Below are 26,488 nucleotides of genomic sequence, written 5' to 3'. Positions count from 1 at the left end.
AGAATTCATTATGTGTTCACACGATAGGCTACACAATGTAAGCCTACAATAAGTATTCTGTAATACTAATGACCCGTAGCCTACCTATGATGTGTAATCATTTGTAGCGCTACAATGGCTATACAATGTTAGTTTTTATACAAAGCGCACGTTCCTCGTCCAGCATTGACAGATGAAGGAAGGTAGTGGCTCCACCCCTGTACTAACATATCCCTTCTGAGAGCTCATTCATACTGATGAGATGTGCTGCACGAGCCACAATCAACCTACGCGCGCGACACATCTTTCCACACATGATCTGAGAAGAACCCACAATGTCACAATCGTGCAAGTAGGTGTTTAAACGGGAAAATGGTTCCTTTATGCACTACATTTGTTGAGCACAAGTGCATAAAGACGACCGAATGGGAAATTATATGCACTTCGTGGTGCGCTGTCGCTGGAGGAAACTTCCACGCGCTCGGTCTGATAAACGGATTCTCTCAGAAGGAATGAGACGAGTGAAGTCGGGAAAGTTAGACTGAAGGAAAATGTCGGCGACACATGCCTCACCTTTGCCGAACAAAACCAGCCAATATGAGGACGTGGACGCGGTCGAGGGCAACTGGCACCTTCTCTTTGGGTTATCCTTCGCCATCGCCACTGTCACTTGCCTGGGAGGTTTGTACTCGCTTATGTCGTTGCTCAGGATGAGGAGTAAGTCTTCCCTCTGTCTGATAGTGGCTTCTTTATCCATAGACGACCTGATCAGTGTCGTACCGCTCACACTCTTCATGATCTTGCAATGGAGGAGCGGTGACGCGAACCGGTCGGGCGCTATGTGCACCCTGTCCGGACTCCTGTATGTTTTCCAAGGATTGTCAAGCAACATGAAAGCCTGTCTCATAGTTGCCTACACTTTTTACGTGACAAAGCGCTTTGGAGTGCATCAAAACCCTAACCGACCTCTCGGAGTGTTTGTGGCGGTGGTGGCGGTGTGGACGTTGAGTCTCGCGGTCAGCGTCCTGCCCGTGTGCGGCTGGGGTCGCTTCGCCCCCGCTTCTCTCGGCTGTCTCCCGGAGAACGACAGCCTGTACGCGCTGCTTCTGTTCTCTGTTTACTCACTGTGTTTCTGCGGGCTGGTAGTTTGTTCGGTTCCTCTCGTCTACCATCTCATGTGCTCCACGGAAGCTCTGAGAACATTTTACCCGGGCTATTTTGAAATTGCCGTGTCGGCGCCGCTGTGTGAGATACCGTCTCTTTCACGGGATAGCTTGGAGAAAAGTTTGGGAGCCTACAATGAATTAAACTCGAACGCTGGCAGTTTTAAGAACAAAACGGAGACGTATTCACTGTCATATTCTCCAGCAACTGGTCATTTCCAGAAAGATGGAGCTCAGAGTGCACGACATTCTCCTGTGTTTTTCTCTCAAAAGCGCTTCTCGATGATTCTTGCCATGGCTCGAATGGTTCTTTGGATGCCAATGATGGTGAGAGCTATAGAAGCAATGTTCAGACTTTTCACTTAAAAATCATTTAATTGACTTCAAAAGTGCCTCAATCAGACAAATATAGACCAAAATTGCAGTATATAGTGAATTATCGTTACACTGTAAAAACGAAAAGGTAGCCTTGAGGCCCCATTTTTGGTTCTTCCAGACTAGATCAAACATTTTTTACCAATATTTTTAATGATATTCACACATAGTCAGGGTACTTATTTAATGTACTTATTCACTTATTTAATGTCTACATAAACAACTGAAACTTTTACATAGCAACCATTTAATTGTCACACTTAGACAAAAAGACAAACAAAAAAAAATCCCACCATTTAGTTTGCACAACACCTTTAAATAAATATAATGGGATAATAAATAATACAATTATTTTTTATCAGTATCAATGCATGTTATCGTTTATTGTTGTAGTCTAATGACTGTTGATTGACGAAAAGCAGAGATAAAACAATATATAAAAATTGGTTCTTCGTATCAGGTATTAAACAAAAAAACATCACCCTCATTGGATTTCTACTTCAGACTGCTACATTGATGGAACCCTCTGGAGAACCTCAACCTAATGTATACTCAAGGAACTTCAATAAATATTTTAAGTGCCTCAGAGCTTTTACATGCCCTTTACAATGGAGTTAGTGGAAGAACCATTGACAACTGTCTTTAGAGTTCTTAGAGAACTGACCTTTTCAAGAGTGCCTTGAGATTCTCATAAGGGTTTTCCTAGTTGGGGAATCTGAGAAACCCCATTAAGTGCCTCATTTCATATTTACAGCATGTAAGAAAAACCTTGCCCCAGCTTAAAATGTCTTGTTGAACTGTATTCATGGATATATTCTACAGTTTTAACCTGTCAGTGTAAATGTTAATTTTCATTTATTTTTCTCTCTTCATTATCATTTGGTTTGTTCAAACATCCTGGAATGAATGATTATTCACTTTTATTTTTCACTGGCATACATTGACCTTGCAGACCCAGATCCTGGTGAGTCATGCTGTTCACATGCACAGCTCGTCCTTGGAGACTCTCTGTTTTTTCCTGACCTTGCTCTCCTCGGTGGTCACCCCTGTGTTTGTGCTTTCTGAACGCTGGATCCATCTGCCGTGTGGCTGCTTCATCAACTGTCGCCAAGGCTTAAGATCTGAGATTTCCACCGGTTGGTAAACTGATAAAATACCCTATCAGCCTGATGTAGGCCATTTTATTTTTATGGATTATATTTATTGGTTCATACAAAGAATGTGATGGTTTATTTTAAAACAAACCATTTAAAAATGCCTTAGGTTGTACAAATTAATATCTTATTTATGTGCATGTGAGAGCCAAATTACCTTTCCACACTGTTTATCATGTATGTGTTTATTACAGCAAAGAAAAGGAGATTTGAATTCAACCTCTCCTTCCAGCAAAGCTATGGCATTTACAAGATCCCCCATGCCAAGTCACCATCCATCGAGAAACCGTCTTTTAACAGTTTATACAGCTGTGATTTCTCTGAAAGCAGAGTGGCAGTGCTGGACAGCGGTCAGATTGGTAAATTCAGCACCACAGCAGCAGAGGACAGCTCCCTCCATGGCGAGCTGCTGCTTGAGGAGAGAGCGGACAGCCAGCCTCAGAACGCTACAGAAAGAGATAGGCCATGCAATGTCTCACCTCAGATTTCAACCTGCGATCATGAGGATCTTCACCTCGACAATTCTGTATTCGATGGTCCTGAGAGAAGGCTATCCCATGAGGAGTGTCGTAAAATCGAGTTGACTGACTGGGAGTGGTGCAGGAGTAAATCAGAAAGGACTCCCAGACAAGTAAGATGACACTTAATTTAATACAGCAAGGGGTGCAGTTACTTCATTTTGTTGTCAGGTAACAAGAAAACTATAGGAAAAGGAAATTATATCACAGAGTGGACCTCTGAAAACCCCCATTCAAAATATCAGATAATTTTACCAATGACATCCCAGTTGAAAAAAAGTACACTTCTATAATGATAAGATAATCTTAAGAGCATCTAAGTGTACTCAATTGTGCCATTTTGAGACAGCATGAAATATGAACTAAAATGTGCTTTTAATATACTATCTTTGTATTTAAAAAATGTATTTAGATACCAATTATAGTATAGTTTCTTCAGTAGAACACAAATTATGATTTTTAACTCCAAACGCTGCCGTCTGTCAGTAGTATAATGCAAGTCAGCGGGAACTTAATTTGGAATAAATCCAAATTAAACCCTGCAGCTCGTGGCGACACATTGATGTCCTAAGACACGAAATGATCGGTTTGTGCGAGAAACCGAACAGTAATTATGTCTCGCACTCATTGAAGTATATGCGCGAGAAGTATATGCGCGAGACATCACTGCCGTTGTCAGAGTGCGATCAGACCTCACGAATCGAGTGATGAATGCAGTTGGACATAGTGGTGTTTTAGAGGTAAAAAATGATATAATTACTGTTCGGTTTCTCGCACAAACCGATCGTTTCATGTCTTAGGACATCAAAGTGAGCGTGGTCGTACAGGCAGGGTCAAACAGAAACAAACAGGAGCAATATGGAACAGGCAGAGTCGTAGTCAGGGTACAGGCAAGGATCGAGGCAGGCAGCAATGGGTCATAAAACAGGAATCAGGCAAGATCAATCACAGACAGACAAACAGGATACAAGGTAATGCTCAGAAATGTAACACAAGTGAAAACAAGACTTTGCGTTGAGGTGGTGTGAGTGAAAGTCCTTTATAGTCCTGTTAACAAGCTGCAGCTGGGTGTGGTGATTAGTGAGGAGTGTGTGCATGGCTGTATGTGGCGACAGGTGATTGGTGTGGAGTGAACATGTGACTGACAGAGAGAATTGTGGGAAGCGTAGTCCGGGGAGTGACAGGAACAGACGGTGATCGTTACATAACGCCCCCCTTCCGGAAGGCGCGCCCTCGCGACGTAAAAGGCACGAATAGGGAGGGTTGGTGCATTGGAGCTATAGTGGGACCATGGTCTCCAATGCAGGCTCCAGGGTAGCCACGGTGGATCAGGCGCCACGGGTAACCATGGCGGGTCAGGTGCTACGGGCAGCCAGTGCAGGTCAGGAGTACCATAACTCCACGGCGGGTCAGGTGGCTCGGGCAGCCACAGCAGGTCAGGTGGTTTGGGCAACCACGGCAGGTCCGGCAGGTCAGGTGATTCGGGCAACCACGGCGGGTCAGGTGGTTCGGGCAACCACAGCAGGTCAGGTGGTTTGGGTAACCACGGCAGGTCAGGGTCCATAAACGGCCATAATTGTTCAAAGGCCAATGACGGCAGTGGCCAGGCAGGGTGCCCACCCACAAGCTCCCCACCTGCAAGCTCCCCACCCTCAGGTATACTCCCCCCCCCCAAAAAAAAGTTCTTGGGGATTTCAACAGGGTCTGTTGCGGCCTTGTGGGCAAGGAGTTCGGGTGGTTCCAGCAGGGCCAGACGCCTGGGTTGCGCCGGCAGAGCAAAGTGGTCGGGCGGCGCCGGCAGGGCGAGGAGCTCGCGTGGCGCCGGCAGGGCGAGGAGCTCGGGTGGCGCCGGCAGGGCGAGGAGCTCGGGTGGCGCCGGCAGGGCGAGGAGCACAGGTGGCGCCGGCAGGGCGAGGAGCACAGGTGGCGCCGGCAGGGCGAGGAGCACAGGTGGCGCCGGCAGGGCAAGGCGCTTGGGCGGAGCAGTAGAGACCTCTGGACTGGTCTCCAGGCCCACAGCAGCCTCTTGAAGGGCGTCTGTGTCTTGAGGAGAGGAAGACGTCTTCTTCCTCCTCCTCCTCCTCCTCCTCCTCCTCCTCCTCTGAGAGTGAGGCGATGGTTCACCAGCTGGAGCGGTCTCTGGGGCGGACGCAGTGGCTGGAATGCCCCCTACAACCTTCAGCACCGCAGGGGCAGCCATCTTGCCCGTGGGCACTGGCAAAGCAGCCATTTTGTCCATCGCGTCGAGAGCGCTTGAGTCCATAGCAACCGGCGAACTTGAGAGCGTTGAAACAGAAGAAGTAGAGAGCGTTGAAGCAGATGAAGTTGAGAGCGAAGCGGCCACCAGGCTTGAGAGTGAAGCGGCCGGCTGACTTGAGTGCGAAGTGGCCACCGGGCTTGAGAGCGAAGCGGCCGTCTGACTTGAGTGCGAAGCGGCCACCGGGCTTGATAGCGAAGCGGCCACTGGGCTTGAGAGCGAAGCGGCCTGCAGAGGCTTGGGAATGCCAGCCGCTCGTGCTAAAGTCAGCGGAGGATCTGCCACACTGGAACGTAATCCTCTCCGCTTTCTGACTGATCCAGAGACGTGACGTTGCTCTGGGCGATCAGCGGAGACGTGATGTGACTCTGGGCGATTAGCGGAGACGGGACGATGCTCTGGGCGAACAGCGGAGACGTGACGTTGCTCTGGGTGATCAGTGGAGACAGAATGTGGATCTAGGCGATCAGCGGAGAGGAGACGTTGCTCTGGGCGATCAACGGAGGCGGTGACTAGTAACATAGTGACCGCCATCTTGTGAGTACTCTCCTGAGCAGCAGCCATTACGTCACACAACGAACGGTCGTGTTCCTCCGCGACACCCACAGTAAAGGAGGATCCACTCAGTTGCAAAGCCTGTTCAATATACTGTTCTAAAGTCCCGTCGTGATCATGTAACGGCATGATGGCATTGAGCGGGCCTGATAGTCCACCACGGAAGAGAATCATGAGACACTCCTCGGTAAAGCAGGTCAAATGCGCCAGTTCAATAAAGTCTGTTACATAATCCTCAATGCATCTATCTCCTTGACGGAAACCGATCAACTGGGCGGATGGATTCATGGTGGTAATGACCAGAACACTCACGAAAGCTGCTGGATCTGTGTTGGCGAAGTCTTCTGTTATGAAGGGAGACTCAGGCAGGGGATCCAAATGCAGCGTTTTATTAGAAGTGGGCATGGTCGTACAGGCAGGGTCAAACAGGAACAAACAGGAGCAATAAGGAACAGGCAGAGTCGTAGTCAGGGTACAGGCAAGGATCGAGGCAGGCAGCAACGGGTCGTAAAACAGGAATCAGGCAAGATCAATCACAGACAGACAAACAGGATACAAGGTAATGCTCAGAAATGTAACACAAGTGAAAACAAGACTTTGCGGTGAGGTGGTGTGAGTGAAAGTCCTTTATAGTCCTGTTAACAAGCTGCAGCTGGGTGTGGTGATTCGTGAGGAGTGTGTGCATGGCTGTATGTGGCGACAGGTGATTGGTGTGGAGTGAACATGTGACTGACAGAGAGAATTGTGGGAAGCGTAGTCCGGGGAGTGACAGGAACAGACGGTGATCATTACACTGACATCCCAATTTTCTCAACATTGATGTAATTACTATTAATTATTACCAAGTTAATTAATTGTTGCCCTTACTTTATTATTTTTTACAGTTAAATGTCATGTGTTCAAAAAGGTTTAAAGTCTGCATGAAAATCTATTTTGTAAATGCATTTTATCCACATTTTTTAATGTAAGAGCAGATGCAGACATTTTTATATGAATGTGCAAGGCTTCCAGTGTCAGCCATTTTTTTTTATTATTATTTTAAAATGTTAAAATTCTCTGTGTAATTAACAAACTATAAATAACAGCGACTGACCAATCAGAACTCAGTATTGCAACGTGCTGCGCACATTCACGCCAGAGTTCTAATTAATTTTGATTTATTTTTTCATTTCATTCTGAGTCATTTTTTTCGCTTGTTCAAAAGGATCAGGAGAACAGTTCAAGCGCATCTTTTGACATTCTTTAAAAAGAAGAGAACATAAGGTATGATATAACTTTCATTAGTGCTTTAAGATCATTCCCCTGACACATTAGAACGAATAACGAACATAGCTAAAATGCATTGATGCCTTAAGGGATTGTTGTCAAGGTGAATTATTGACAGTGAATGTCATCACCGAGGTGATAATTCACACATGCATATAGGCTATGTTAGCTGCATGTACATGTTTATTTATTTTATTTACTAAAAAACTATGGGCTCTGTTCATACTCCGCTGTTTAAAACTGCATGAACCATCCATTCAAGACAGATAACAAAGACTGTGCCACAAATTGTTCAATATAAGAACTCGAGAGTTGCATTTAATTCACAAATAACTCTATTGTTTTTGTCCAAACTATCCGATGTTAGAGCTCTGGAGCACTGAAAAGTGTGGGACTCAAAAATAAGTGTCATTTAGAACTAATTTATAGAGTTATTTTTTATTAAAAAATATGTTAAACACTTCAGTGCCATCCAAAGGCACCATTTTTGCTATATAAAGGGATGGATTGTGTGTGTGTGTGTGTGTGTGTGTAGGTGTGTGTGTGTGTGTGTGAGAGAGAGAGAGAGAGAGAGAGAGAGAGAGAGTCTGGTGATCACTTATCCAATTCTACAATGTTAAAAATAATTTAATGAATAATGCCCACATGACTTTTAGACAGCTGTTTTTGGCTAAATCTCTTATTTATTTAATATTTGCAAGGGCAAATCATAAAACTCAGATACATACTGCTCTGCATGAGCTTGAACAGAAAGGATTATTAATATTGAGTGTTAATGGAGCTAATGAATAAATAACAGAAAATAAATGGCCCAATGCCTTCCAAAGCAGAGATTTATCCAATCATAGTATAGGCATTTAATTAACATTACAATAGTGTTAATGACTATAAATCCCTCAACTGGTCAAATTATTATGTAGGTTATTTTCCTTACAACAAACAAACAACCCATTTCTGTGTATATTCACATTAACTGTATTGTTTTAGAAACACAATGCACACATAGTGACAGACAGAGGCTGTTAGAAACATTGACATGATTGACTGCTGTTTTGCTGAGAATTGCTTTGCTGGCTTGTTTAGGCGTGGTCTCATCAGTTCAATGTTTCAGTATTGCTTATGGGTCAATTCCAATTTAAATGCAAATAGATAGGGACAGTTCATTTAATAACTGATGCTACTTTGACACAGGCCTATGTATTAGAAGTTTATAGATCCACTAACATCCACTAACATCATTTTGATCACTGTATTGGCCTTGTGGGCATCTTACAGGCACTCTCTCACATATATTTATTTTTCTGCCCAAATGCATTTTTTTTTGTGTGCATATTGTGATATTGCTGATTCATACAACAGTTCATTCTGGTTCTCGAATCTGATTGGCTGAGAGCCTTTTCCAGCCATGTGATATTCTACTAGTATCACCACGGGAATAGTTTCACCATTTGTATTACCCTGCTTGCAGCATTTCTCACAGCGAGTGTCATAATTTTACAAATACAACTGTTGTTGTGTCACAGAATGTAGTTTTAAGAGATTTTTGGGAGAGAATGTAGTTAGTTAGACTTCATATATGCGACTTATATATAAACATAGTTCCTATTTGACATTTTGTTTAGATGTTTTCGGAGATGCGAGCTCCAGGCCTTCAGCAGCCATTCAGCACCTGTACCTTCCAAGAACAGCTTTATCTTGGCATGTCTTTCAGAAATTTTGTCACTATGTAGATAGTATGCAGATATGAGGTATAATTCATTTTGGGTATATCAAATGGCCAATCTTTAATGGCCATAACTTTTTTTCCTAACTTTATATATTTTTTTAAAGGGTTAGTTCATCCAAAAATGAAAATTCTGTCATTAATTACTGGCCCTTCGTTGACCATCTTTGGAACACAAATTAAGATGTTTTTGATGAAATCCAAGCGTTATCTGATACATCCATAGACAGCCAACGTGACTACAGTGGTTCAACCTTAATGTTATGAAGCGACGAGACTACTTTTTGTGTAGTCTCGTCAAAATCAAAATAACGACTTTATTCAACAATTTATTTTCTACCCTGTCAGTCTCATGTGCAGTTGATGCAGTGAATGCAATTTTTTCTGTGTTTACGTCCGAAAGCTGACTCATTATTAGCTGGATCCTGCGTCAGCATCACACGCATGCGTCGGCCAATACTGAGCCGGCGTTCTGACGTAGAACCCGGAAGTGCTGAACATAAACAGTGTGACACAGAAGTGAGGATACTGTTTAATAAATTCTTTTTTTTTTTTTTTTTTTTTTTTTTTTTTTTTGTGCACAAATAATATCCTCATCCTTCATTAAATTAAGGTTGAACCACTGCAGTCATATGGACTATTTTAACGATGTCTTTAATGCCTTTCTGGACCTTGTAAGTGGTGGTTGAATTGTGGTCTATGGATGAGTCAAAAACCTCTCGGATTTCATCAAAAATATCTTTATTTGTGTTCCGAAGATGAACAAAGGTTTTACAGGTGTGAAACGACATGATGGTGAGTAATTAATTACAGATTTTTTGGGTGAACTAACAATTTAACTGAAATCCTGTACTATAACAAGTGCTGTATAACTGTTTGCTTGTTTATTTCCTATTGTACAAATTGCTAATACTTTTATAATGGCTAATAATGTTTAAATTTTATTTTTCAATGAATAATATTTTATATAAATAATGTTGTATTTGGTATTTAGAAAGGTTCCGTTAGTGATTATGATTTCAACTTCAGTGAAAGTTAAATTATTGAGCCATTAGATGGCAGCAAAGACTGTCTTTATGAGTGAGTCAGTAGCAAAGACGTTTATATTGAAAGGGACTGAAACAAGGCTGTAAACAAGGACGTTGTTTTTACTTTAATCAAAGCAGGAACTGATCTACGGGTGGGCCTAAGCAGCTTGCCCACCCTGTCAGATCCAAGAAAATTATTTTATTTTATTTTTTTAAATAATACAATTTTGTAATGTTGAACAAATCTTCAATAATTATTTTAAATGTGATTTATTTTGTCATGCATTAGAACTCCAACCTAATATTAATAAGAACATGCTAAATCTTCTCTTCAGTTACGTCACACCAGTAGTAATGTTAGGCTTGTTCGAGATGCATCGGTGCTGCGCTGACCGATCGGTGTATGACATCAAAGTAACGCAAGAGCAAAAAAAGCATGTTCAAAAGCATAAGGAGTCGTATGCTCTCCAATCGCTCTCGCTGTACTTCAGTGTCATATGCTGATTGGTCTGCACAGCAGATAAGTTATTTAACGATATAATTTTCTTATATATATTATGTTATATCTTATATAATTTCTTATCATTTTGATTTAAGATTTCTTTAGATATTTGTACTTGAAATAAGTCAGAAATACCCAGTAAGAAAAGCATTTTTGCAGCATGAATGAATGAATGAAGTATTTAAACATCGCTTGAACTATATGTTTCTTTGATGCTAATTATATAATGAAAAGAAAGAATGATTAAAACAAAACAGTCTCTGCTTGCAAAGATAACATGGATGTAAAAGTTTATTTTTATGTTTAGTGATTTTGCTTCCATGTCAGGAAAAAAGAAAAAAAAAGAAAAAGTGCGAGATGAGAATACAGTATCTACTCTCTAAAAAATGCTGGGTTAAAAACAACCCAAGTTGGGTTGAAAATGCACAAACCCAATGACTGGGTTGTTTTAACATTTATTAATATGTTTAATAAACGCACATTTATTAATAAGTTAAATGAATAATAATTCAACTAAAAACTGCTGGGTTAAATATGGACAAAACCAGGGACTGGGTTGTTTTTACCCAGCCATTTTTTTCAACCAATTTTGGATTATTTTTTTTAGCCAGCAATATATTAATATAGTAAAAGGCATGTTTTTGCTCACCCCCAAATAGGGGCAAATTTGTGGGGTATTTTAAGCTGAAACTTGACCATACCAGAGACTTATATTACATCATGTGAAAGAGGGCATAATAGGTGCCCTTTAACCAAACCTGCTGGGTTTGTCCATATTTTACCCAGCTTGGGTTTTTTTAACCCAGCAGTTTTTAGAGTGATAAACTCTAGTAATTAAGTGTCAGATTTTTAATTTCTAAACTATATTAGGTTTATTTTAAGGTAGCCATATAGGTTTTTTAATGGTTTAGCCACAATTAAGGTTTTTTAATGGTTTTGAAAGTACACTCAAAAAAATGCTGGGTTAAAAACAACCCAAGTTGGGTTGAAAATGGACAAACCGATTGGGTTGTTTTAACCCAGCAGTTGGGTTAAATGTTTGCCCAACCTGCTGGGTAGTTTTACTTAACTATTGTTTAAAAAATACAGTATTGCTTACTTATAATGAACCCAAAATATCTTGAAAATTAACATTTATTAATATGTTTGATAAATGAACATTTTAATTTTATTTTAGATTCATTTTAAGTCAGCCATATAGTCATTTTCAAACAATAGTTGGGTTAAATAAAACTACCCAGCAGGTTGGGCAAACATTTAACCCAACAGTTGGGTTAAAACAACCCAATTGCTGGGTTTGTCCATTTTTTAACCCAGCATTTTTTAGAGTGTAGTCTCCGAACCTCTTTGGAACCGAAAGTTGAGATTATCTGCTTACTTACCATTGAACATACCTGGGTATGTCTCATAACTTGCTTTCTGCAATACCCCCCTGGAAACAGGAAGCATAACAAATGTGCAGGGACAAACAGACAATATTTCACATATTATTGTATACAGACAATATTTCACATATTATTGTATACTAAAATACATTTTTTATTTAAAATACATTTTTTAATTAACATGCAGTTGTGTGTCCAACATTACAAACACAACATTACATTCTGTGAGCACTTAAGTATATTCTTTTAAAGTATATTATTACTGTAATAAGTATACTCTTTTTATAAGAATCTAAAATATTTGTCTCTTTCACAAGGGATACATGCATACTCTTCATGCCAGTGGAGCAAAGAGAACGATTCCTACCTTAGTCTCCTCTCCTCTTTTCTCTCCTCCATTTCAGGCAAAGAGTTGGGCTTTATTGGCTGGCTTGCCTGAGTCCATCACCTTCTATTGATTGTATTCAACTCTGATTAATGTAATTTTCCTAATCAAACCTGCTTATAGCTCTTACCTCTATTTGGAGAACCTTTATTTGATTAAGAGTGCTGCCCTAGAGGCTGAAGGTGATTACTTAACTAATTGGTTTTGTCTTGTTTTTCACTGAAATTGTTAATGGCTACATGGACAGCCAATTTCATTCACAATTTTAGGTTAATAATACATATAACTTGAAGTCAAATCAGATCAGCTTTATTTATATAGTGTTTTATACAATACAATTTGTTTCAAAACAGCTTTACAGTGACAATCACAGACAATCGAAATAATGATTCAATGCAAACAGAATTCAATTCAAAGCAGCTCTAAAAAGACAATATGAATGAATGAATGAGGCATTTATATAGCGCTTTCATATATACTACATTTACAGTAGATTTATTCATGTTACATCATATTTTTAGTAATTTTCTTTTATGCATGTAGTTTGCAGTGTTGAACATTATAACCTATCATACACATTTTGGTGAGTTTAGGAAGGTAATGTCCAATCAGAGGCGTTGTGATTAGTCACCACGCAAATGACGGTGACTAATGAGGGTTGCACACACTCACTGACTGAATTCTGAATCTGTTCTCATGCAAATTCTTTTTTTACAAACAAAATGCAGAAAAGATGCAAGTAAGAGATTTATTTTTCAGTATGAGTTTCAGAGGTTATATCGGGAGTTTTTGGGAAACTCACATTAGACTGAAGTCATGGACCACTTTGGTGTTCTTTGATCGCTTTTTTAATGTAATGGCTATATTCCTAGTTTGAAAAAAAAATTTTTTTTATGCTACCGAAATAATCAATATTAAGTCTTCTTTTACTAATCTGTAAAAAAGCAATAAACGCACTCATTACGGTTCTTGGCTCATTTTGTCTGTAGCTAGAATGTGATGCTTTTTCTCCCCACCAAAAAATTTTGGTACTTAATATACATGAGATTTGACCACACACTTACTTGCAAAAAGTTTTTATTAACCAATGTTTCGGCACAAAGCCTTTGTCAAGGTATGACAAAGGCTTTGTGCCAAAACGTTGGTTAATAAAAACTTTTTGCAAGTAAGTGTGTGGTTAAATCTCATGTATATTTATATTTATCTTTCTTGACCTGCACCTCAGATGCGTTTGTTTATGTCTTTTTTGATTACTTAAAAAGGTACTTAAACAACAGATATGCAGATTCAAGTAAATTTTAATAAGGTAATTATAAAAACTGGCCCCTACAAAAGGAAAAAGAAAAAATGTATGTATGTCATATATGTAAATTATATATATATATATATATATATATATATATATATATATATATATATATATATATACACACACACACACACACACTCACCCCCCTGAAAAAAAAAATAAAAATCACTGACCCCTCTGAAGGAGATTGTGTAATTCGCACCCTGGTTACACCCCTTCTCTATACGAGAAGTGCCATGGGATTTTTAATGACCACAGAGAGTCAGGACCTCAGTTTAACGTCTCATCCGAAGGACAGTGCTTGTTACAGTATAGTGTCCCCTTCACTATACTAGGGTTTCAGGACCCACACAGAACACAGGGTGAGCATGCCCTGCTGGCCTCACTAACTCCTCAGGAGGTCTCCCATCCAGGTACTGCTTAGCTGATGCTTAACAGATGCTTAGCTTCAGTGGACAACCAGTCTTGGGCTACAGGGTGATATGGCTGCTGGACACAACAGTGTCATTATTCAGCTGAATTTGCATCAACTTCTATCAATGCAATGATGCACTCTTTTTACAGTAATACTGTATGACTGAATGTTTAAATATTTAATTGAAATAGATTAAATTTGAAACATGCTTCAGTACTGTAACATACAACAGCAGGTTTGAATATTATATAATTTACACTGTTCCATCTTTGAGTAAACAGTAAACAATTATTGTTGATGGGCAAATGTGGTTGCTCATAAAATAGCCATTATTGCTGCTTAGTTGGCCATTCTATGGATGATCTTTTTGTATTAGGGAACATACAAAAGTTTTTATAGTACATAGAACTCATTCATTTTAAAAGATCAGAGGATAAAGATTACCTCATTATATGACCCCTTTAAACACATAAAGCTGATTTTCCTTCAGCAGTCCATATTTTCTTTCCTTCTTTTGGTACCATTTGGTCTTGCAAGAAGTATGATGAAAACAAGTGATTTTTCTTTTTTTCTTGTAAAAGCCTTTTTGCTATGATAAATATAGATTTATGACAACAAATGCAGTTCCTCCTCCTGCCCCGCTACAGTGGGCTCTACTGCAAGCTATCACTTTGAAACAGCGGGTAATTGGGAGTTGCAATAAATAAATAAATAAAAATAATACAGTTGGGTTGCTGTAAAGACTTAGTGTGTTTGGTGCCGAAACAGCAGGCTTACAAAATACTCTCTTGTGACTTGGACAGACCCATTTCGCATATGCTCTCCATCTGCCCAGTCATCTAATCAGAAACCACACTTCCCAGCATCCCTACTGTCTCTCACCTGCACTCACTTAGCCATCACCCACACCTGTTTCCCATCAGCACCTAACAGTCACTCTTGGGCTGCGTCCGAAAACTGGAAAATGTTGCCTTCTGAGGACACATTTCAAGGTAGAAAGGCATCAAGGCACATCTGAATCCAATGTTAGCTTCACTTCCTTTTTCCTGAGATTGTCACGGAATAATAAAACGGATTCAAATGCAAGTACAATCTCATTTATTGAGCTTCACTCCAACACAGAAAACACAAGACTCAATGGGCGGGCAGCAGGAGAGAGGTGATCACAGGGACTTCGATGGGCCGTGTAACAGATGAGATGAGGTGGTGAAACCGGTCCGTGGTAGTGCAGATCAGTGGAAGTCCGTGGTTAGTATAATCCAGCGTGGGAGCGTGAGAACAGGAACACGAAGACACAAAGAACTCCAATCACAGGCAAGACTCACGAGGAACACAAGGGAAAACACGTGCAGGACTCCAAACAACGATCTGACAACAAGAGACGAAAGACAGGGCATTAAGTAGGCTGAGGTGATGAGAAACAGCTGCCGCTGATCAGACAATCAGCGGCGACGCCCACACAAACAGATTACGTGACAAACCACACGCACACAAGACAACAGAATGAGACAGCGGATCAGCAACCGTGACAGTACCCCGCCTCCTAAGAACGCCTCACGGCGTTCCCAGGAGCACCTACCTGTCGATTGTAATCATCGATAAGGGTGTGATCCAGAATGTCCCTTGCAGGAACCCAACTTCTCTCCTCTGGACCGTAACCTTCCCAGTCCACCAAGTACTGGAATCCACGTCCCCTCCTTCTCAAGTCCAGAATACGATTAACCGAATAAGTGGGTTCCCCGTCTACGAGTCGCGGCGGTGGGGGAACCGGAGTCGGCGGATTAAAGTGTGAATGAAACACAGGTTTAATTTTGGACACATGGAAAGTGGGATGAATTCTCCAGAACGCTGGAGGAAGTTTGAGGTGGACTGCCACCGGACTAATGATCTTGGTGACAGGAAATGGGCCAATAAATTTAGGTGCAAGTTTATTAGAGACAGAGCGGAGAGGAATGTTCTTGGTAGAATGCCACATTTTTTGACCCACAACGTATACGGGAGACTCGACCTGTGGCGATCGGTCTTAGCCTTGGTGCGCGCCCCCACCCGGAGTAGAGTCTCGCGGGCTCTATTCCAGGTGCGGCGGCACCTCTGGACGAAAGCGTGAGTGGAGGGGACCGCGACTTCAGATTCCATACTGGGAAAAATAGGTGGCTGGTAACCTAAACTACATTCGAACGGCGAGAGGCCCGTGAAAGACACTGGTACCGAATTACCGCTGTCTCACTCATAGAGAGTTGCTGGCTCCAGGACAACCAGGACAATGGATTCTTGGAGACCAAACATCGCAACGCTCTTTCCAGATCTTGGTTGGCTCTCTCGGTTTGACCATTGCTCTGAGGATGAAACCCCGAGGAAAGACTGACCGTCGCCCCCAGCAACTTACAAAATTCTTGCCAAAATTTGGACACAAATTGGGGACCCCTGTCGGAGACCACGTCCATCAGGAGGCCATGTAACCGAAAGACCTGATCTACGACAGTTACCGCTGTCTCCTTAGCAGAGGGTAATTTGGGCAAAGGGATGAAATGAGTCGCCTTTGAAAATCGGTCCACTACGGTCAAAACGACTGTGTTACCCTGGGAGGGTGGGAGGGCGGTGACAAAATCTAGCGAAATGTGGGACCAGGGTCTCGAAGGGACAGACAGCGTTTGGAGTAACCCATCTGGAGGTCGATTGGAAGTCTTACCAGTGGCGCAAACCGAGCAAGCCAAAACAAAACTGCGAACGTCACGAGCCAATGGCAGGCCACCAGAACCGTTGCTTGACCAAAAAAATGGTACGATGAACCCCTGGATGACAGGCCACGTTGGAACAATGCCCCCATTTGATAACATTGGACCTTAACTCTTGCGGCACAAATAACCGCTTCGGTGGATACCCGGTCGGAGGCGTTACCCCTTCTAAGGCCGATTTGACCTTCGACTCGATCTCCCATGTCAGAGTGGAGACCACTAATGTCTCTGGAAAAATACACTCGGGAGTAGACGGGCGTTCGGATGGATCAAAAATACGAGACAAAGAATTGGGTTTGATGTTTTTTGAACTCGGGCGGTATGAGAGAGAAAAGTCAAAACGTCCGAAAAAAAGTGCCCACCGAGCCTGCCTGGAGTTGAGTCTTTTAGCAGATCTGATATATTCTAAGTTCTTGTGATCAGTCCAAACGATAAAAGGTACCCCCGAACCCTCCAACCAATGACGCCATTCTTCCTACGCTAACTTGACCGCCAGCAACTCTCTGTTACCAATGTCGTAATTGCGTTCGGCTGGAGATAAGCGATGAGAATAAAACGCGCAAGGGTGCATCTTATCGTCTGTGGAAGAACGCTGAGATAGAACTGCACCTACCCCCTCCTCTGACGCATCGACCTCCACCACGAACTGACATGTGGAATCAGGGGCAATCAGAATGGGAGAACAAAACGGCTTTTCAGTTTGGAGAACGCAGCCTGGGCTGCGTCAGACCACCTGAACGCCGTTCTGGGGGAGGTCAAGGCGGTCAGAGGCGCGGCTAGTTGGCTGAAATTGCGAATAAACCGCCGGTAGAAATTGGCAAACCCCAGGAACCTCTGTAGGGCCTTACGGGAATCTGGAGTTGGCCAATCCACCACAGCCTTAACCTTGTCAGGGTCCATGCGAACTCCCTCAGACGAGACGATGTACCCTAAAAAAGAAACAGACTGTGCATGAAACTCGCATTTCTCCGCCTTGACAAAAAGCCCATTCTCTAGCAGTCATTGAAGCACTCGCATGACATGTTGAACATGTTCCTGGAGAGACGAGGAAAAAATCAATATGTCGTCCAGGTAGACATATATGAACTGGTCAACCATATCTCTCAACACGTCATTGACGAGTGCTTGGAAGACCGCCGGGGAGTTGGACAGCCCGAAGGGCATGAAAGCGTTACGTAAAGCGTTGCGTAAATCCAGTTTTGTGATTACCTGTCTACTAAATCCTGTGAAGAGCTGTGTGCTCTCTCTACTATCACGCTCTAGTGATCATTGCTCCACTGTCACCCTGGTAAAAGAAAAAGAGATTCAGTTCATAGACAGGGCATTAAGTAGGCTGAGGTGATGAGAAACAGCTGCCGCTGATCAGACAATCAGCGGCAACACCCACACGAACAGATTACGTGACAAACCACACGCACACAAGACAACAGAATGAGACTGCGGATCAGCAACCGTGACAGAGATACCTTCATCTGATCGATTTTTGAAGGAAGCATAGATGTATCCTTAGCTGCCTTTGATATCCCACAATCCTGTGCTTTCCATTTTGTGACAGTTGAGCTAGAAAAATAAAGATGGCATCTGAAAGTTGCGTTTGCTGCTCAGTTTGTGTATAAATGTATGATTTTGATCAACATATTAGAAATTACTACTGTAGTAATTAATTATGTTTAGTTCTCACCAAAGCTCATGCTATCATTAAACTGTTCCGCTGCCTCAGAAGTCTGTCTGAAATCAGTTTTGTGAGGTGCCTTCATGCACAAATGCTGCCGTACAAGTCATTCTCTTATAAGGCAATGAGGCAGCAAGACAGCTATCTTGGTTTTCGGACGCAGCCTTGGTCTGGGGCCGTATTCACAAAAAATTTTATCTTGCCAGTTCTCTTAAATAGCAGTAAAAGTTCTTAGGTTACCTATTCACAAATCTCCTGAAAACTTTTCTAAGGAACAGAGAGAATTTTTAAGCTAAGAGAAAGGATGTTGTTGATCTTGTTGCTATGGATGATGTCAACATGTTTACGAACTATATCCACAGTGATTGGCTGATAGGGGATGTGTCTCTGTCAGTGATTTAATCATAGAAATTGCCATATTCAAATAAAGATTTTAAAATGTAGACTAAGTGTCACTAATTAATTGTCAGCCTCTTACATGTCTGCATCTCTAGAGATTGCAGAATTCAAGCGACAAATGATATTACATAAACAAAGTTTGGGAGGAGCATGTTCAAATGGTCTATCTCAGTGGTTCCCAACCACATTCCTGGAGGCCCACCAACACGGCACATTTTGCATGTCTCCTCAATCAAACACACCTGATTAAGGTTATCAGCTTATTAGTAGTGACTCAGAGATCTAAAATGGGTGTGTCAGACAAAGGAGACATGAAAAATGTGCAGTGTTGGTGGGCCTCCAGGAATGTGGTTGGGAACCACTGCTCTATCTAATCAGGTTGAGAGGAGGCATATACAGTATATACACAGCCCTACTCGTCCAGAAGCCTGAGCCAGTCGTCATGTCTGACCAAGTGCGAAAGCCAGTATACATGGCTGTCCTAGTGGGGATTCTAGTGGGATTCTATTCATCCATGCCCCCTTCCCTGATGTACAGTTGCTGCCTATGAGCACGGTCAATATAATGGACTCCCTAGTTCCCTCCTATTCCCAAACCAAGTCTCCTGCATCTCCACTGATCCTGCTCAGCTCCAAATCTCCTGCGCCTCCTCTGATCCCACCCAGCCTCCCTTTCCTACCTCCTCTAAAAAGACAGCCAGTCCTTCGGCCCAGCCTCCGCTGACTCCCTCAGCTCCTTCTTAGTTGGTTTTAACCAGCAACTCTGATCCTCCTTGATTCTTCCAGTCTCCAAATCTGAGGATCCCCTGGCTTTGCCTCAGGCTGCCGAGCCCTAAACTTCAGCTGCACTTTTTCCCTCCACCCCTTAGGCTCCGTCAAGCTCTACCTTCCCCTGGCTCTGCCTTGGTCCTCAGTTACACCGGCTTCGCCTCAGTCCTCTGGCACCCTGGCTCCAATTCGGCTTCTTGTCACTACACCTCCGCCTTGGCTTCCAGGACCTACGGTGTCATCTGGCCTCATCAACTCTTCAGCTTTGTCTGGGTCTCCACCACCCATGACACCACCTCTGTCGGTCAGATCTCTGCCTCCATCCTGGTTCTGCCCTCCATCAGTTACACTGTGTGTCCTCGTCTTGGCTTTAGCCTGGCTACTCTGTGGTGTTTGCCTTCAAACTCCTCCACTGCCCTGTCACTCACTGATCCCCCTCAATGCCTTAGACTCTCTCTTCTGGGCCCTCAAGAGCTACACCAAACTATATCGTCAAGGAGCATTACATTTTTTGGGGCATCAAGTGTGCCAGTGGAGGAAGGGGTAATGTCACGTATGCTCTCCATTTGCCCAGTCATCTACTCAGAAACTACATTTCCCAGCATCCCTCCTATACCCTCCAATCTGCACCAGGATAAGAGTACATACCTCACAGTCACTCTTGGTCTGGTCTCAACTACAGATAACAGACTACTTACCTGCTCTACTTACCTATTGGATCTCCTATTGATTTTCCAGTGAGCTCCATGGGATACTCCAGCAGTCTCCTGTAAGCTACTCTATGGAATACTATACGTACCTGCAGGGCTTGACATTAACTTTGTGCTCACCAGTCACAGTGGCTAGTGGTTTTCCATAGATAATAGCCACTCAGCATTTTCACTGGCCACAATTTTGTCATTGATACCATGGGAAAAAAACATATAGATAGTTTTAATATTATCTCATAATTTAATCATAAAACTGCTGTCATTTTAAGACCTAACTCATGGATTCATTGTACTGTTACACATGCGTTTTCTTTCTTAACTGTTTACACTCTCTTAAAACATATGTTTTTTGTGTGTATCTGACTGTTTAAGCTCAATAAGCAGAGAAAAAAAACACAATTTAGTACTGAGAGCCGGCTTTATGTGTGTGCACTTTGGGTGTGAGCACGTGAAATTCAACCCCCGTAACACCAACAATATTCATCTGGAGCAAATGAAACAAGTGAGTGAGGGGAGGGGGGTTTGTGTGTCAATTCGCTGTCGGAGAGATGAGAGAGAGAAAGCTCAGCTGGTATCGTGTATCTCCAGTAAAGCATTTCAGATATTTCAGTATCTTTATGTATAGAAAAATCTTTTTTTTTTTTTTTTTTTTTTCAACACTACATTACACTTAGTTTATTATTTCAGATGTCTTTTAAAAGATTACAATTGAAAAATGTATATATTATATATAATTCAACCTGTCTAGTAGGAGTGACTGCGTTACACGCCACTGCTGAAATCCACCCGCATTTGGCAGGTTGGTGGGTGTTAATGTCAAACCCTACCTGTCTACTAAATCCTGTGAAGAGCTGTGTGCTCTCTCTACTATCACGCTCTAGTGATCATTGCTCCACTGTCACCCTGGTAAAAGGAAAAGAGATTCAGTTCATATTCATCTGCTCATTATTCTGACTGTGGCAGTACTCATTTGTTTTCTCTTTAATTTATCACTGTCAATAAATAAATGTTTGGGTTTAACTTAATCTCTGTCTCCTAGTCTGGTTTTCCCTGACAACCCACTGGGCACAGCACAAAAGCCTACGACTGTCACTGTGTTTCAGCCACTGAAAGCCGGAAGCTAGATCATGACTTAGACCTTCAGATCCTCTGGGGATGATGACCTAGAGTAGGAGGAGAGGTCAGATCTTGCACTGATTAACAGTGGATGCAGATTACTAATTCTGAGTATATGAGTTGCTCTGTAAATGGAGATCAGTCATCTTTGTGAGTGAAGTAATAAATGTATGTAGGTGTGATGCAAGATTAATGCGGTCGAGCATCTACATCAACACTCCTCATTGCATATAGACCAACTCACTGGGGAATTATGGGAAACTAGGTCATACGCACACATAATCACAAACATTATAAAAAGCCTGGGCCTTGTTTGCATTTGCCATTTTCTCTGTCTGCTTTCCTGCCACAACTGTGGTTATTATCCTTCATCGCACCAGCGCCTCTAACTCATCTGGTGGGTAAACTCACATGCAAGTCATACCCTTTTCCTAGTCACATGGTGTCTATGACCTCTGATAAGTGTTATTTCATTTGAATGATATGCTGTGTTTTGGGCAAAGCCTGCTAGAGGCACACATCATATTGTTGACATCTCATTCCTCATTCCTTTCTAATATAATAAGAGAGAAGAAATGAAAGGAGGTAGGAAGAGGTCCTTATCTACGGCTGCTGTGCTGAATGGTCAGATGAAATCGGATCAAAATGCTTGAATTATTCACAGTTCTCAAGTCAAGCGTGGCATTTCAATCTATTATGCATAGGCTCCATGCCGATTGTCTCTCTTTATCGTGAAATGATAATAATCCACTAAACTCAGTTTCTCTTTAGTGTGACGTTATATGACTGAAGTTGCTGAATGGAGAAAGATGGCACAATGGAGCTATGGGTGTTTATGGTCCTTGACGTAATTTGACCAGAGTTTTTGTGCTCAACGGGCCTGATATATACACAGGGCTCATTAACTCATGGCAAATGTCTGGCAAAATGGAATCACATTCATCAGCCTGCTTTTTAAATGTCATTGATTTTGTGTGCTTTTTGACCTTTGAAATTATTTTAATAATTTTATATGTCTCCAATGTTCAGCATAGTATCAGAGGCAGATTTTTATACTCCTTAAACATCATTGGACTAGACCACATTAATAAAATGTGTTGCTATATGCATTGACAATCTAATAGCTGATTTAATAATGGAAGAATGTGATGTTACTTTTAATGGTTAGTTGCATATCCAGAACTGCACAGATCTTTGTTGACACATTATGAAGCTATTTTATCCCTTTGCTTGATCATTTGGTGTTTTCACTTAAGTTTTATAGAATTCCGTTCACAATGATAATCTGGTTACAGTAAAATCTGGTTACTGTGAAAATAGTGTCATGTGCTGGGCATGCGCTGCTGCTTCAGCCATCATATGGTAGAAAATGTCCAAATAAAAAAGTTGTTCAACTTTCCCATATGGAGGTGGAGAATTGGAGGGTCACTTTCAGTGGACAGACACCGACACACTGTATTTTTTTTTTTTTTTTTTTGTATTTATTTCAACAAATGACAACCAAAATCAAACCCATAGAAGCTCATGAACAGTTTTGAAGTGTTTGAAGTTAAGCTTATTCACAAGCCAAGTGAGAGTCATACTCGCAAATGTAATGTTAATTATTAAACCAAACAAAATACAAAATTTTCTAAAACACTCAGCTATGTGATTTATTTTATTGACTGATAGGCAGTGGGTTTAGTAAGTGACATTATTAGATTTCCTATACGGTGTCTTCCCGTCCCATCCTCAACCTGCTTCCCTTCATGATTTTACATGTAGAAAAGGCAAAAACTGTATTACACCTTCCATTTTTCCCCCCCTGAATGATGATGTGAGTTCTTATTGCAATTCTTGATTCATCATGAACAACCTACAATGTTTCACAATCACGACAGAAAATCAACATACTGCCCTAAAATCACTAGCAGAAAGGGAGCATGATATAAACAAACCAGACTAGAACTGAACACGACATGACGGCAGCTTCACATTCTCTATATCTACCACCTCGATGGCAGGCAAGTCTTTCAATACAGTAAAAAAATGCTCCTTTTCATAACATAAGGATCACGTCTAACATATGTTGTGATTTTCTGTTTATACTTTTTTAAACCAGCACAGTATGGACTTTTCTCCATTTCGTCCATTCTAATTTTCACTTCCTGCCCTCCATCCGAATTCTGCGCATCATCAGAATCACGTGATTGCTAACAAGCTATTGTATCTGGATTGAAATCCCAAGTTTAATTTTTTTTTTTTCTAATAAAACAAGCAAAATTATAATTGAACATGAACAGGGATCACCGTATCTTTGTCTTTCCATTGAAAAAAGTTCTAAGTTGCTACATGAGTATGGGTAGATAATAACAGAATTTAATAATGATCTGCAGAAGGTGCTACTTAATTAGACTAATCAAATTTAGACATGTGAATGGGTGACTTCTAACAAAAGAGTTTAAGACAACTTCTTAAATGATAATTGTGCAGTTTACACAATCGAAGTTATATTAATAAATATCCTGACGCATCCAAGCTTTATTATGGCAGTGAACGGGACCAACGAGTATAAAGTCCATCCATCCATCCATCCATCATAAATGTACTCCACAACGGCTCCAGGGAGTTAATAAAGGCCTTCTGATACATTTGTGTAAGAAAAATATCCATATTTAACAAGTTGTAAAGTAAAATATCTAGCTTCCACCAGGCCGCCTTCCATTTTCAACCTTTTTTGTAAGTTGAATATGGAAGGCATATAGAGAGGCATTACACTTTCTTTGTAAGTTGAATACGGAAGGCAGTCTAGCAGAAGCTAGATATTTTACTTTAGAACGTGTTAAATATGGATATTTTTCTTACACAAATGCATTGCTTCTCTTCAGAAGGCCCCCCCGTTTTGCTTTGGATGGATGCACTTTTTTCAGCTTCATATATACTCATTGATCCCGTTCACTGCCATTATAAAGCATGGATGCAACAGGATATTAATATAATTCAGATTGTGTTCATCAGAAAGAAGAAAGTCATATACACCTAGAATGGCTTGAGGGTGAGTAAAGCTTGGGCTAATTTTCATTTTAAAGTGAACTAATCCTTTAAGTTTTCAGAGTTGATTTTCTTCATTATTAATTAAATGGATGACCTTATCACTCTAACATCTTATTCAATATTTTAATTATTTTGCATTTTAAAGCAGCCTTTAAACTTAAGTTTAAATTTTTTTATGTGCATCACATTGTTTGACTCTTTAGTTGACAGCATGTCTATTTGTCTTTTTAAACAGAGATCCACAGCTGGGTTGGCCATTCCATTATGTGCCTTCCAGGGCACCGTTTCCCTACATGCCCCCACGGGCAAAACACTGTCCCTCTCCACCTATGAAGTCAGCAGCGATGGCCTAAAGATCTCCCCCAACAATGCAAAGAAAGTTGAGGTGTATCGTTCCAAATCGGTGGGTCATGAACCTAGTGCAGAAGAGCCCAACTCCAGCACTGGGGGTGGGAGAGTTGGAGTCGCAGACACAAACGTAAAAATCCACCTGGAAGTTCTTGAGATCTGCGACAATGAGGAGGCCATGGACAGTGTCTCTATTGTCTCCAATATCAGCCAATCATCCACACATGCTCGTTCGCCTTCACTACGCTACTCTCGCCGTGAGAACCGCTTTGTGTCATGTGACCTTGCCGAAACGGCCTCATACTCCCTGTTGATTCCCACGAGTAACCCGGACACGGACAACATCAACATCCACATACCGGATACAGTAGAAGCACACAGACAAAACAGCCGGAGACAGCACCAGGAGGCTGGAGGTTACCAAGAAGAGATACAGCTGCTCAATGAAGCCTATAGGAGGCAGGAAGGTGATCAAGGGAACTGACATAACTAGATATACCAGGCTATGCTAATGAGCTGAAAGGTCTCAAGGAAGAAGTATAGAATGTTTGGATGAAAGATTGTGACAAAAGCTCATAGAGTTGCAAGTTCAGGGTAGATTAAAGCAGCCAGACCTAAATATCTGATCACCATTTAAGTACTAGTAGCAAAATCAGAGGTTGCAATGTGAAAATCTGGTTCAAGGAATCACAAGAGAGGCATTTATCTGCCAAGTAGTCTTTAGTAAGCAATTGTGGGATAAAAAATAGGCTGTAAGCATGATGAGATATGGTAAATGCTCTTACAATTAAAATTCAAGGTTAGCATGCTGCGTGAAGAGCTGGAGGTTTGGAGAGGGGAGTGATTTATTTGCCAAAGTGCAGCTATAATATGCAAGAGGTGCAATAAATCTCAAGATGAGACAGAGTTTTTTGGTTTGTTCAGATTTGCCCACAATTTCAGGCCTCACTGAGGATAGATTAGGGAGTTACGGCAGTAATGGTGACTCTTGGATGGTTAGAAGTAGAGCTACCATGGTATGAATGAAGCACTGGAGAATAAGGCTGTAGTCCTTGAGTGGTTGAAAGTGATGTGAAATAAAGGTTACTGGGTAACTTGCTTCTCTGATGTTCTGTCATTTATTGAATACAAATATAAGTGCATAGAGAGAAGCTTGATGAGAGGATTGAATAGAAAAAGATAAATTATGTGTATGTGCATCTGTTAAGACAGACAAAGAATAGGAGTGCAAGGGAGTGTGTGCAAGAAAAAAAGCTAAATTAAATATATTTTAGTATTCTAGCTCAGGCAGAGACCATGATATACTGAAATAAAACATGCCAAATGTGTACATCGCTAATCATATATATATATATATATATATATATATATATATATATATATATATATATATATATATATATATATTTTTTTTTTTTTTTTTTGTTCTGCATAACCGTCAATGTGTATTTCCTCAGTTATCTAGAGTGTGTGACTGTTTAAAAGAATATTCTGGTTTAATACAAGTTACGTGAAATCAGCAGCACTTGTGGCATAATGTTGATTACCACACATACACAAAAATAATAATTTTGGCTTTTTCTTCCTTTTCTTTTAAAAAGCAGAAAACTAGATTACAGAGAGACTTGCAATCAAAGTGAACGCTAAAATGTCATGTAAATAAGATGTAAACAAAATGTGTGTTAGCATTATTT

The 26,488-nt window shown here is 41.3% G+C and overlaps 1 protein-coding gene across 1 annotated transcript; it reads left to right on the top strand.

The window, feature by feature from the left end:
- Positions 1 to 530: 530 nt before the first annotated feature.
- On the top strand, positions 531 to 25,278 carry LOC137022885 (probable G-protein coupled receptor 149). The gene is made up of 4 exons (XM_067389357.1): positions 531 to 1,469; positions 2,470 to 2,653; positions 2,866 to 3,302; positions 24,682 to 25,278. The coding sequence occupies exons 1-4, from the start codon at positions 531 to 533 to the stop codon at positions 25,276 to 25,278; spliced, it is 2,157 nt and encodes a 718-aa protein (XP_067245458.1).
- Positions 25,279 to 26,488: the final 1,210 nt, after the last annotated feature.

This window comes from Chanodichthys erythropterus, chromosome 7 (assembly GCF_024489055.1).
Source record: "Chanodichthys erythropterus isolate Z2021 chromosome 7, ASM2448905v1, whole genome shotgun sequence".
NCBI lineage: Eukaryota > Metazoa > Chordata > Actinopteri > Cypriniformes > Xenocyprididae > Chanodichthys > Chanodichthys erythropterus.
The sequence above is the reverse complement of the archived record's forward strand: the minus strand, read 5'-3'. Positions and strand labels throughout refer to the sequence as shown.